Source organism: Aythya ferina, assembly GCF_964211825.1.
Source record: "Aythya ferina genome assembly, chromosome: 2".
Lineage (NCBI taxonomy): Eukaryota > Metazoa > Chordata > Aves > Anseriformes > Anatidae > Aythya > Aythya ferina.
In genome coordinates, this window is record NC_140297.1 from 44,166,489 (window position 1) to 44,180,271 (window position 13,783).

At 47.8% G+C, this 13,783-nt stretch overlaps 1 protein-coding gene across 5 annotated transcripts in view; it reads right to left on the reverse strand.

Moving 5' to 3' along the window:
* Positions 1-7,542, reverse strand: part of LOC311430588 (uncharacterized protein) — a 64,304-nt gene extending 56,762 nt beyond the window's left edge. For 4 of the 5 annotated variants that reach the window (XR_014688888.1, XR_014688890.1, XR_014688891.1 and 1 more), the window contains exons 1-2: positions 7,365-7,542; positions 5,785-5,843 (exon numbers count right to left, since the gene is read on the reverse strand). Coding sequence is in view for 2 of the 5 variants with exons in the window: in XM_084507320.1 (XP_084363446.1) it covers positions 5,785-5,803 (19 nt within the window). In the remaining 3 variants the exon portion in view is untranslated. Of the gene's footprint in view, positions 1-5,784; positions 5,844-5,929; positions 6,018-7,364 lie in introns of those variants that run through there. The other variant, XM_084507319.1, reaches the window with a different exon arrangement.
* Positions 7,543-13,783: the final 6,241 nt, after the last annotated feature.

Sequence of the window (13,783 nt, forward strand, 5' to 3'; positions counted from 1 at the left end):
GGAGCATGATGCCCGTTTCTCCCCTAAGGATCACGAACACCTTCACAAACACCAGACCTGACAGCACGCTCACAGGATCTCCATACACAGCACTCCCTCCACCACACCCAGTTCTTAGCTGGAGAAGCAATGCTGGAGGGAGGCTTACATCTGCGTGCCCAAGGTCAGGCTTGGCACTGGTGACAGACTGATCTGCTTTCAGTCCCTCACACATCCAGCTTTCAACCCCTGGGTGGGTTAGTCCTCGAGAAGCGCTTTGAAGGAAAATGGTTTTGCACATTTTCCAAGCTAGGGAACCAGCAAAGACGCGATGAGGCTGCGTTTCTGGGACCAGCTGCAGCATCACCCCCTGCAGCAAGCTTCACCCAGCCTGCACCAGCTCCGTGCTCCCCATGCGTGCCCATCCCCAGCAGCACCCCAGGACAGGGCAAAGATGAAACAAGGGATAACTCACACCAGAATTGCCTACGTCTCGTCCAGTTTTCTGCCTGCTCCTGCCCTGGCTCTTTGGGACCTTGTGATCCATCAGCAGCAGAGATGTTACACATAACCACCAGCACAATACCTACCACAACGTGCTGAGAGCACTTCCACCAGCTTCCAGCAAAACCCCAAAGCCCTCACAGGTGACTTGCATTGTCCATCTGCTCCTCTGGCACCTCTGCAAACCCTCTTCCCCACAGAAGGTTTCTGAGGGTAAATGCACACCACTACATGGCTCTGAGGACTAATGCACACAGTTTTATTGACAGTAGTGCTTTGCCTCACCCTGGTGAACATTTGGTTCAAGAAGCCTGGATGAGACAAGCACTTTGGAATAAAGTCCACAGCGTACAGGCAAGCTCAGTGAAAACCCAGAGCTCGTGCTACCAGAGCTCTGTACAGACAGGTGAAGCGCACGGTGCCTTCCAAAGCGAAAGGCTCCCCACCTGGCCAACTGCAATGTGAGCAGGCACCAGCAACAATATTGGATAAGAGCTCTCACTGCTGGAAGCACAGCTGAGATGACTGGAGGCAGCCCTTCCTTGCAAGATGCTCAAGCCACCTATGGTGTCCTTACCTTAACAGCTAGGCAAAAGAGCAAAGTAATACTTTTCTTTCATTTGCGAAGAAATCTAGACTGGAATTCCCTCTCTCAAAAAAATAATCAAATTTAGACTCACACTTTGGTAAATCCTTAAAATAATCTATTTATTATTCACTGACCTCCAAGACAAACGCTGATTTTCACCAGAATAAAGAGCAGCCAAAACCTCAGCCAGACCTATCTGTCACCAGGCTGGAGCCTCCCAGCACAAGGATGCCAGAAGAAGGTGACAACTCATCAGGACACCATGGAGCTTACACCTTCCTTCTTATTAAACCTGAGTCAGACCCTAAGATTTACCTTCCTTCATGTGCTACACCTTCGTAGCGAACGGGGAAAAATAAAATCCATTCACCAGGGAAAGTAGTTCTTTGCTAATTGGAAAAAAATACTATTTTTCCTCTTTTCCATCTTCCTCATTCATGTTCTCCCCCCTTTTGCTTTAAAAAAAAAATGAAATTCCAAGCAGACATGAAATTAACAGCATATTGCTGAATTCCTAAGGACCACATTTGCTTTGGAGGTTGGACATCCCAAGTCTCCAAGAGCAACTGCTGATTTACATCAGCTAGATAGGTCAGCATTTATTTTTCCTTTTTTTTTTTTTTTCAAGTTGATGGGTTTGCTTTTTAAATACAAGAAAATGGGACTTGAGCTGAAGTACAGCTACCACATCCAAGAAGTTTTTTGGTTTGTTAGAAAGGCTGAACTACTTCCTCAGAAAAACTCCGAATTGGAATTGACTGGTGTGTGAGACCAGCAGTTAGCAAGAAATAAAGAGCAGACTCCCAGCTATTTTTCCCCACAGCCAAACCCGCTGGGCAAACACAACTGTATTCACTATTTACCTTGGGGCAGGACCCAGAGTCCTTAAGCAGGTTAAGGACTCTACTGTGTTAATCTTTACATCAGGCCGGTGTAACACGCATCATATTTAAACAAAATCATGTCAATCCCTCTTTAGCAAGGGGCTGCAGCAGGGGGACAGGACGCCAGCCTCCTCCACCCTATGCGCACGTTGCGGTACAATCTGCTGCCTTCCATAAACACTGCCATTTGTCTTCTCTTTAGATGCATTGCAGGAATATTTCCATATAAGCCCTATTAGAATAAAAATGACAGTGTGACAAACAGCTTCGCAAATAGGTCTGCTGCTCAAACAAAGCACAGATGCAACACGCTGATTTTCAGAAATATGCTGTGTAATTCACAAGTGCTACTAGTTGATCTGAAACCCAGTAAATTTAGGCAGTCGCTTTATATCTTCCCCATCACAATACCTACTTCCTTAAATACACAGCTGAAGTAGAGCATGTGCTCTCCTCCCGCAACAGTTCCCCCAATCCCCTCCTTCTCCTCCCCTCCAATTTAGGCTGATTACAGGTTTCAAAAATCTTAGAGATTCATTTTTAAGTTCCATTTAAAATGCTGATTTTTACTTGTTTCCTTTTCATCTAGATCAATACTGCACAGATGATAAATACGTACCGTTTACCATTTATACGATTTCATCCTACCATTGAATATCCTAGAGTAAGCTTCGGAAAAAAAATATCAGTTCCTGGATAGCACTTTACTTCCCTCCATAGCCTATTTCCTATTTACATTTTATCTATAATCGTAAGTCTGAGTGGGCTCTATTAATGCAGACACCCATTATAACATACAGATATTAAGCATAGCAGAAAGGAGCTGCCTCTTGAAACATTCACTGCTCATTTTAAAGTTTGTCTAAATTTATGATGATGCTCCAGCGTATGCATTATTCTTTGCAAAACAGTGCCTCAGCGTTAAGATGTCACCACATTAGTTTTCTATTCAGTCTTCACCGAGAGGAGAAGCCACCATTTTCTTCTCGACACATGCAAATTAAATTCTGTTTGTCTCTACAGAAAGTATAAGCCTCAGAGAATTCTGCACGTCGGTGGCGAAACTGTCACCTAGCATTAAAAACAAGTATTAATTTGTAAATGAAATTCCTCAATCCTGTTTAAAGGAAGTAATTAAGCATTTAATGGGCTAACAAGCCAGCACAAATATTAGTTTTATTATTTCCAAGGTACCTCACAGCCATATAGAATTCCCTTCACACTGATGATCTTCTCTGTCAGAACAGAGAGACCCTCGCACAACACGATTTTTCAGTAGATGCAGGCTTACTCGAGTCTTGTAGGAGCCGTACATTTTATTCCACTGCAAATTTAGCAAAACAAATAGCTGCTCACGCATCTGGGATTATTCGACTTGATGCACCTTGCACGCATCCCGCTTATGAAATGCAACGCATTCTTCAATAATCACGCAGTGTGTTCAGCTTTCGGAAAAGCTCAAACATTTTTCCTAGCAAGAAGGCTTAATAACGCTTTATCTCATTAAGCTAAGGTTTTAAACAATGCCCACATTTAACTGAGATAAAGCGCTAGGTTTTCTGTGATTATCTAGCAATTCCAACTATTTGGTGTTACAGGAGTCTTAGAGCGCAGCTTAGGAATTTATTTTCCAGCAGCCCTGTGAAACTCGTGAAGTTAATTCATTGCACTCCCAAGAAAAGAAGCCTTAAAGAGAATGAGACAAGCCAGTTCGGGAGCTGTAGGCAGGCTGTTTTGCTCAAGGCTTTAATAATAATTTCATAAATACTCTCCCAAACTCCAGAATAGCCATGCTGCGACACGAGCCACAGCGGAATGAGCCCTGGCTCTCTGGTAATGCACAAAAATCCCGACATATTGCAGGGCAGCTGAAAGACACGTTCATTAACTTTGTTGTCGTGTCTTTAAAAAGGTCAGGCGGGATGCTGATTGCCAGACAACCACTTTGGTTCAGGCATTTTTATTAGACAAAAGGCTTACAGTTAGCACTGCATTGTGCCCCACCCATCTGACTCAGGATTGTCATGTTTTCACTCCATTAGGCTGTAGGGCTGTACTACAGTCTTCTAAGTAAGCATCCCCCAATACACCCGTGCATCTTAAACACGCACTTCTTTTCCTCCTCTCCTTCCCTCCCAGATAATATTTTGGCAGGTCAGACACGAGAAGGAAAGCCCCATGAATGAAACAATGAAGAAAGAGAGCAGCACTGACCTTTTCCTGTAATAACACCTCCCATCCCTCCCTCCCTCGCTGATTTCCAAAGTAGGAAACCGGTTCTTTACAAATGAAGAATTACCAGAAGAAACAAAAATAACCCTCCTACAGAGCACCCACTCCCCCACACCAAAAAACAGGCAAGGGAACCTGTATTAATCATTTTTCCTGACAATATTTTTAGCGAGGATTTTTCCTCCCTACCTTTTGAACAAGGCAGCCTGCATCGCCCTCGCTCTATCTGCATATGACATACTGCACAAAATGGTTAAAATAAGATGAAGCAAATGTTATTGTTTCCTCTCCCTGCACCATGCATATATATTGGCACTGCTACACAAACACACAGTATGTGAAAAGAATGTTAAAAACTTCATGAAATTCCAGCGCTGAAACTTTCGATAAACACATGGATTTAACCGTCTAATTCATAAGAAGTGCAAGTTTCTCATGAAAGAGCATCACATTTACTTAATCGCCATTTATATGAATGACTTTAGGCAGGTTTACCTCAACATTAAATACCAAATACAGGCTATCAGAGAATACCGAAGACACTGTGAAAGTACAGACAACATTTTCTGTTTTCAAAGCAATTTTAAGTAATACCACATTCTCTTCGGACTCACTCGCTGCGTACGCTCAGTTTAATTAAAACCAAAACTTGTAGCCCTTATTTGCCTTCTGAAAGGCGAGCCTGACTGAGAATAGCCAACAACAATATAATGCTAACACGAGTCAAAATGGAGCATCATTTAGCCGAGGTACTGAAGGGAAAATAATCAGGTAGGGCACGTTTTTCGCAGAAAGGCCCGATCGCCCCCACCTTCCATTTCTAGAACTGCTCATCTCATGAGCATCCATTATTTTTCCCCTCCACGGCATCTTTTGAAGTGTATTTTGCGTCTCCAGACAGCCATCACACATCTATGCGGTACCAGGAGTTTTCAGAAACACGGGCTTCTTTTGAAGGTAAAAACGCAGGCAGGGTAAGAAGAATAGTTACTCGTTACACTAATATTTCACAGCATGTATTTGACAGAATCCTATTAACCCACAATTACTTAACCTGTGGTGAAACGTGGCCAACTCTTCCCTCGGAACAGGCATTTAATAGGCAGATGTTTCATGCTGATAAGGCAGTTTGCATTCTTATTTCATTAAAAAACACAATTTTCACATGAAACAAGTTATATACGTTACCATACCTCAGCTTTGCTCTGCGGTTTTCATCTAGTCATTGAGTGTTGAGTGGCATTAAAGCAATCCTTGGGGTACCTACCTGCCGACATCTCAATGGCTCAAGAAAGGCCATAGCATTGCCGCAAACTAATGGAAAGATCTCATGCTTTCACATGAAAAGGTGAAATAGGTGCTGGTGGTGTGAGCACTGGAAATACAGGCAAGTTTTTGGCAAGTTACTCTTTTTTTTCGGTACGAAAAGCGGAGTCTTTCAGCCATTACCCACAATGCCTCCCAACCAAAAAAACATCTGCAATATGCTGCCATCCCCGTTTGTCGCAATCAACCTGCCTATTTAAAGAGGGGGGAAGAAAAAAAAATAATCATCTGCCGAAATCTGCACAGACACACAACACGCCTGGTACTTACGCGTCGCACCGAGCCGCATGTGGGAGGGCAGCCCTGGCGGCGCCAGCCATGGTGGAGACCTGCAAGACCCAGGGATTTGGGAAGATGTTATTCACCTGCCTGGCGGGTTGGAGCCATAAAACACCCCACCCTTCCCCAGACCTACCACCTAGGATTTCGCCCATGATGCTCTCGTTTTAAATGCGGTATGCAAGGTGCAGAGAGATGCGTTCCAGGTATTTCAATGTTAGGGCTACACCATCAAGACGAAAGAGCGCTTAAGAAACACGTAAAACGCATGGTTATGCATAACCATTTCCTCCCTGTCAAAGCTCAGTGAGGGGAAAAAAAGGCTTTAAGCCACTTATTTCACACCTTCAGGAGGTGCTTGGTTAGGGCAAATGGTGGACTTGCACTGCAACGTTTGAAATCAAGGTCTCCTCAAACACTCTTTTTCCCTTTCTCCTCCAAGTTGACGGTCCCTCTCAGCCAATTTTGTGTAATTTATCTAGTTCATTAGAGAGCAGAACCACCCGTCCTGCTGCACGAAGTGCTTTAACATCTATGCCGGGCAGGCAGCTGTTGCTGCAACGCCACAGGAGGAGAAGGGGCTTGCTGGAAGGAAGCATCACCAAATCCCATCCTTTTTGGCTTCCTTCACCAACACGGCTGTCTTACAACCACCACCCTGGTGCGAGTGGTGTGGCAAAACCACATTTGGGTGGTGTTCTGGTTCTGTGACCGCTCCGACCTACAACCAGAGCCTGGATGGTGCCCAAGGGGGGCTGAGCACTCGTCACAGCCCCACAGACACCCAGCAATGGGACCACCGCCTCCTGGGTCACCCGGCATCGGGGTTGGATCCTGATGGACCCCTCCCTGGCGCAGTCCCCAGCGGGAGGTGGGCGCATAGGGCACTCCCACAGCCACTCTGTGCTTCTGGAACCTTCCCAGATGCCCAAGGTGGGCAGACTCCTGGTGGGGGTCTGTGATGGCCCCACAGCCGGGCTCACAGAGCAGCTCTCTGGAGGGAAATAGGGTTGGGAAAGCAACGCAGGGCGTGCTTTAGGGTGGTTCCACGCAGGGCAAAGCGCAGTTGGGATGCGATGCTGGTGGGACTTCGGGGAATAACAGGACTTGACGGGTGGTGGGGGCGTTGTAACTTCAAGCAAAAAACCCCAAACCACCAAAATCACAGCGGGGAGCACCCACCCAGCACACACCCTACAGCATTGGCACCGCGGCTGCCCGGGGTGGGGGGGGGGAAGCGGCCGCTCCCCTGCGCCCTCCGCATCATGAGACGAGACCGCGGTGCCCCCCCGGTACCCGGTGCCCCCCGGTACCCCCGCGGGGACCCCCTCCCACCCTCCCCTCGCGGCATTTTCGGACTTGCGGAAACTTTTCCACCGGGAGCCGCTGCCAGGGGGCTCCCCCCACCCCACCCACTCCACCCCCAGCCCTCGGGGACCCGCATGGAGCAGGGGGGGGGGCTCCCCACACCCCCCCCCCACACCCCCCAAAACCCCACCGGGGGCCGTCCACGCACAAGGTCTGACCCCCACCCCTCCAACCGCGTATTGGGGGGGGGTCCCAGCACTCACCCCGGGGGGGGGCTCCGCTGCGGAGGGGCGCTGCTCGCCCACCTGCACGGCTGGGGCTGGGGCCGGGCACGGCGGCGGCCTCCCCTGCTGCAGGAGGCAGGCAGGGGCGGGGGCGGCGGGGCCGTATATACCGGGCACCCCCGCCCCCGCGGGAGGGGAGGGGAAGGGAGGGAGGGGAAGGGAAGGGAAAGGAAGGGGGGGGGGTGATGGAGAACGGGAGGTGGTTTGGGGGGGGGGGCGGCGCGGTGCGCGCACACGCGGCGGTCAGGTGACGGGGGGGGGCACTGCGGAGCCGGGCGGCGGCCGCGGGGTGCGCGCACACGCGGCATACACACACCGGGCACGGGGACCCCCCGGGTGTGCCTCCCTCCTTGCACACGTGGAGTGATGTTCCTTAAGGGGGGAGGTATTGGGGAAATGGGGGGGGATGCAGGTCGGGGAGAAAATGAGGGGGAAAAGGAAAAAAAAAAAAAAAAAAGGGGGGTGAAAATAATGAATGGGAATGGAGCGGAGAAAGGAAATGGGAAAAGGGAAGGGACGAGAATAAAAATGAAGTGTGCAGAAATGAGAATAAAATGTTACAAATAAAATATAATAAAAAATAAAAATGAAAAATAAAAATAAAAAAATAATAAAAATAAAATAAAAAATTAAAAAATAAAATATAAATAAAATAAATTATAAGAATAAATACATATAAATAAATAATCAATATCAATATAATAAACTCCATTCCATTCGTTTATATTTTATTTTACATCAAACCCCTCCATCACCGCCGGCGGGTTGGGCAGGGGGTCCCCCAGCAATCACTGCCCCCCCCCCCCCCAGCGCCTCGCTGGCCGTCAGGCCGGCTGCGCTTCACGCCCTGCGAAGGAATGAGTTTAATTAAAAATATTGACCCCAGTGTTATCTCTCTCTTTTTTTTTTTTTTTTTTTTTTTTTTTTCCCGAAAAGCGTGAGCGCCAGGGCTGTGAAATCCCATTAAGGCGTATTGGCAGGCTGCTGTAGGGACGAGCCATCGCGAAGGCTCATTTTCATAGAGCCCTGTGCTGGCCTGACCTCGGCTCCTGGCGGTCGATACTTGGTGGGGGCTCGGCAGCCACCCAACGAGGGGACAGTGTCCCTAGGGGGGCAGTGGGGGCTTTGGGTTGGCACCCCACTGGGATATAGGATGCCCGAGGCCACCAAATCGCCTATTTTGGGCTTGGTGTCGCTGCTGCAGGTGCTGGGGTCACAGCCCCCCTGGGACCGCAGCCCTTTGGGGTGGCATTAAGCACTGCCACACCGCCTTCCCTCAGAAACACTCGGGTTGAAACAGGTTTAATTCCACTACACAGATGTTGTAAATGTTCCTGGAAATATTTCCCTATAGTTCATCCCAGGGCCGCAGCCTGTTTTATGGAGGGGTACCCGAGGTGGGCACGGGGCTGGGTTTCCCTCCCTGGGGATATTGGGCCCCCTTCTAGCAGTGCCTTTGCCATTTTTCCCCTGCAGAAACCTTAGAGCTGTGACCTTGTAGCTTACTGCCGTGCCATCCTAAGGCTGTGGTTCTCCTGCTAGAAATTTCTCACAGGAACTTGTCTCCCTGACATGATCCACTTACTGCTTTTCCCTTGTCAAGCACAAGCTTGTTTCCCAATAAAAAATAAAAGCAAAGAGCTAATTCTGAAAGCCTTCGTCAGACAAAGCTCGCGCTGAAATCAAGGGGAGCCTTGTCTCCGTGTAAAGATTGCAGGTTCGGGATCAAAATCATCACAATAAAACATTGTCACAGGAGCAACGTTTCCCGCTCTGAAAATAAACATCTTTGCTCCAGTTAGGTATTTCTGCGGCAACAGGAGGCTATTGATTTAGGGAGGCACTCCGGTGATGCACAGGCACTCCAAGCCCTTGGCGCTGAGAGGCAGCAGCAGCAGAGCCCCGGAGGAGCTGGCTGCGAGTGGAGCACGACGCCGGCCTCTGCTCTCCTGTTGTTGGCAGGACTTGGGGAAAGACCCCATTTCAAGGCCGCATGGACCCCCTTAGCTCTGCTCCTTGTCCCTTGGGTGGATGTGCCCAGTGTGGAGATGGTGGAGGTGACCACTGTGCTGGGACAGCAGGGATGATGGCCTGGCAAAGACACCGGGGAATAAGGGCTGAGACCCTGCCTGCACGGGACAGCCCTGATGCTCCTGCTTCCTTATCCTCTTACAAGAAGGGAACGGAGGTTTCTGAAATTGTACCAAAATAAGAAGAAATCCACCCATTCATCAGTAGGCCAGATCAATTCATCAGTAGCGTGGAGCATGCAAGAGGGGGGAAGCACACGCGAGCAGCCTGAAGGAAGCAGGGGAAGATTTGTCATCGTATTTATATAAATTTCCAGGATTTCTGTAGTAATGCAATCATCCCATTATACTTATGGCATAAGAATTGTGGAGTTATTTCTGAACAAAAGCTTCCAAGTGGTTAAACCACGTAAAACAGAAAACCGAGAGTCTTTAAACAGTGCGAGAAAGTGTTTCCAAAGAATCTGACTCTAATCCCAATAAATACCAAGCTGCAAATAACATAAGGAGTTGATTACTTTGAGTCTTGTAACTTATGGTATGTAAAGAAGTACTCGTTGCCTGATAGAGCATGGAATTAGGTTGGTGACTTCAGTCGGAAAGGATCTGGGCCGAAAATATGAAAAATAAACTTATTTTTATGGGACGTGGTGAAGTCTTTACCACTGCATCTGCCATAAAGGTCTCCTTACAAAACACGGGAAGAGTTAAGGGTTTTAATAAGTAATGGTCATTGGGAAGCAGCCTGTGCAGCCCCGCAACAGAGGACATCTCTAACAAAAAGTGGCTAAACTTGAGTCCGTGAGCAAGTTGTTGTTGTTGTTTTTCCTCTTTTTTATTTTATTTTATTTTATTTTATTTTATTTTATTTTATTTTATTTTATTTTATTTTGTTTTGTTTTGTTTTGTTTTGTTTTGTTTTCCACAAAGGGAATGTGATTATGGTATTTCCTCACTTACACGAACAACTTTTGACGTAAAAGAAGCTGAAGCAACACATCACCCCGAGAAAATCTCAGACTCTCAGCCTGCGATCTGCTGAGCACAAATAGCTGCCATAGCTGTGCTGAATGGGGCGGTTGATCAGCAGCCCCGCTACGGAGGCTTGGAAGTCCTGGTATGAAATCTATTCATCTTACATCCCACATCCCGAAAAATGGCAATATACGGGGCTGACGTCCCGAGATGTGCCAATAGGGCGTAACTCTGTTCAGTGCCTGTTTGTGTAGGGATCAGCTCCCTGCTCAAGTGTAAAATGCTCCAGTGTAGTTGGAGGGTACAAAAATAAGTCACACGTGCTGGATCCATGCATCAGTTTTCAATCAGATTTAGTTCATGTCCCAAATTAAAGAGGTCAAGGTGTAACTCAAACTATTTCCCTGTCTATTTCCCTGCAGCTCAAGCCTTTGGAGGACTGCTGGGTGCTTGTGCCCCAGGGAGGACCATTTTTGGACCCCTTGCAGCAGGTATGGGGCAGCAACCCTCCCGGGGAGAGGTGCCAGTCTATGCGTGACTGCATGGCTGCAGCATGGACGTCCTCTGCTGTGCCCCTTGCCTGCCGTCAGGGAATGATGGAGCTGGAATTGTTGCCTGCACAAAAGGGCCTGCAATAATTTTTGATCTCTATGGGATTACTGAGGTGAATTGGGTGAGTCTAAGGCGTTGATACTCAGCCCTTCCACTGCGACTGTCCATTTAGAAAATGATGGGAGTGGTTCCACCTCCTCATTACCTTTCAACCTTTGGTCTAAGATCACTCCTCCAGCTTTTCCATCGTGTACAATGCTTCCCATAAGAAAGAGCCTTTTGTAAGGTACCCGCCGTCCCAAATGCAAATCGCTCACTTAAAATGGGAGCAGTGGGCAGCCTGCAGGCTGCCGGTGACACACAGCAGATCTTGAGAGCTCCTGATATCATAAAACGTAGTACAAGCTGGCAATGTTTGCATCCAAATTGAGCCCTCTGAACAAACATTTTGGAATTGTTCATAAACAACAGGTTCCAGTAAAGATGTGACTAATGCCATTAGTCATCACAATCGGACCTTTCACATCGCCACAGACATCGGAGGCAAAGTTCCCATTGACTTCAGAAGGAGCAGGTTATGTTTCTGACAGATTTACTGCCCTTACCTAACACGTCAAAAACTTCAAGGTCCATCAGAAGACCACGTTGTGTGAATTGTTATCGCATTAATAGCAGAAGAAAAGACCGTTTTGGAACACTAGGAAGCTGACATGAGCGCGGTAATAAAAGAGTGCATTAAATGATGATGCCTCTTTTGAAAGGAAATTCACAGGCATCTGGGGCCATTACCTTTCATATCCCAGCAATCAGGAAATTAACCTTTAGCCCTTCTCTGTTGACCTTCTCTCCTTTCTCTTTTTCTGTCATTCATTCTTTTTTCCTAATGACTGGAGAAGATGGATATGATCCGTGATTTACGCTTCCGAAGGCTACACTCTGCCTCCTCCCGACACCTTCCCAAGTGCAGCAACGCCTCTGCTCACTCCACTCTTCGCACAGTCACAGCATCACTCAGATTTCATTCCACCTCATCCTTTCCAACACCTGAAATGAACAGCTTACACTTCATTTATTCCAAATCCCACGTTATTTAATTGGGTCTGACCTAGGTATAAATCTCACTCCCATCTTCTGCTGTCTGGAGGAAAGCAAAGCACTGGAGATGGTGAAAGCATTGTATTCCTCCTGCTTTAAGGAGATACTGGACCCTGCAGACTTGAATATGAGGTGGAGGTACACAGGTGGTATATGGAAAAACAAAACCAGGCATTAGGAGCAAGAGATCACCTCTAACACCTGCACCTGATGGAGGTGGATGTGGGAATGGTTGTTTCCCTTGTAGATCCCAGGGAGGTTGGGCAGATGATACAACATGAGGTCAGTGGATTTCAAAAAGAGTGTGAGAACATCACTTCTAAGCATAGAAAAGTGACTGTAAAGCCAGCAAACAATGATTACAACTCTATTCAGGGCTATGACTATCATCTACATAATTTCCAACATGCCGTGAGTTAGCAATATTAGCTTTATCAGGACAGGACCCAGGAGTGCAAGGAGTGGCCTTTTATCATGAAAAAAAAATATGGAAATTCTGCCTGAGTAAGGTCTGAGCAGCCTTTGCCTGCAGAGAAACCGAAAGTCCTGAGTCATCACACTGAATCACAAGCTGCCTCCTGCAAACCCAGGCTCTGAGTTCCCACCTATGTTCGCTGCACACATTGCAGATGAAACGGTGCTGACACAGCTGTGTTTCACCGTGTGCCAAAACGTGAGTTTCTGCTACAGTTTTCCTTTCCCTCTCTGCCTTGGTTTGTGCCTCTGGTATGCACCAAGAGCAAAGGTGCATAACTAGTCCTGTGGCCGGCATGCTCAGGGACACATGCTGACCTGGTCCTAGCCTAAATGACTTTTTTATTTTTTAATTATTATTTTTTTTCCTGCAGAAACCAAAGGTGGGTGGGGAAATGTGGTGGAGCTCTAGGTCTCATCCTTTCATGAGATACGGATGAGACACATACTTGGCAGCTAAAAAGCATCGCTAGGTCCTCCCCTTCACCCCGGTTAGAGTCACACTGGTCCCGCTCAGCACCTCTGCAGTCACCCAAAAGCTTTGTGCTGTTTTAACCGTGAGTGTTGCTTTTTCCTCCAAAACCACACAAGTGGTTTCCCAAACAAATGAAGACTGCATAGGAACCACCTGTAGCCCCTGAGGGCTGGTCCAGCTCTGCAGGTAACATCCCGGTACTAAGAGGTGATTTTTACCATGTTATTGAATGGGAATGTGCTTGGCTTCGGGTGCCCTGAAGCATTTGGGGAGCTGGGTTCTCACCTGGTGTATGTGCCAGCTGCTCAAGGACTTTGCTTCCTCCCCCAGCTGCCTGGAGATGGAGGGGATTTGCTTCCCGAGCCGTGCTGCCATCCCTCAGCAGGCTGCAGCGGTGCGCAGCGGCACACGTGCATGGGACAGAGCGCGCCTTGTCCCCGGGCTCCTGCGCTCAAGGGACGGCGTGTCAAGGAGCTGGTAGCAGAAATAAACGTGGGCAGAACCCCCTCCTGGTGTCCACAGAGGCTATTTTTGGAGGAGCTATTTTAAGGGTTGTTCTCCCGGCGTTCCACATCCTGACATTTCAGCACATTTCCCTCACCTACCGTCTGCGTTAATGGGTTTTCAGCGACAGATCATCCCTATCAAACCACTGCAGTGATTCTTTACGCCCTATCTGCGCTGTACACACCGTGTCAGCAGCACCTTTTATTTATAAAACAATAACTCCAGGAATAAAAGGGGCGTGCCTGCACTCCCCCTGCCCCCAGCGCTTCCGAGCTACAGCATCCTTTTAG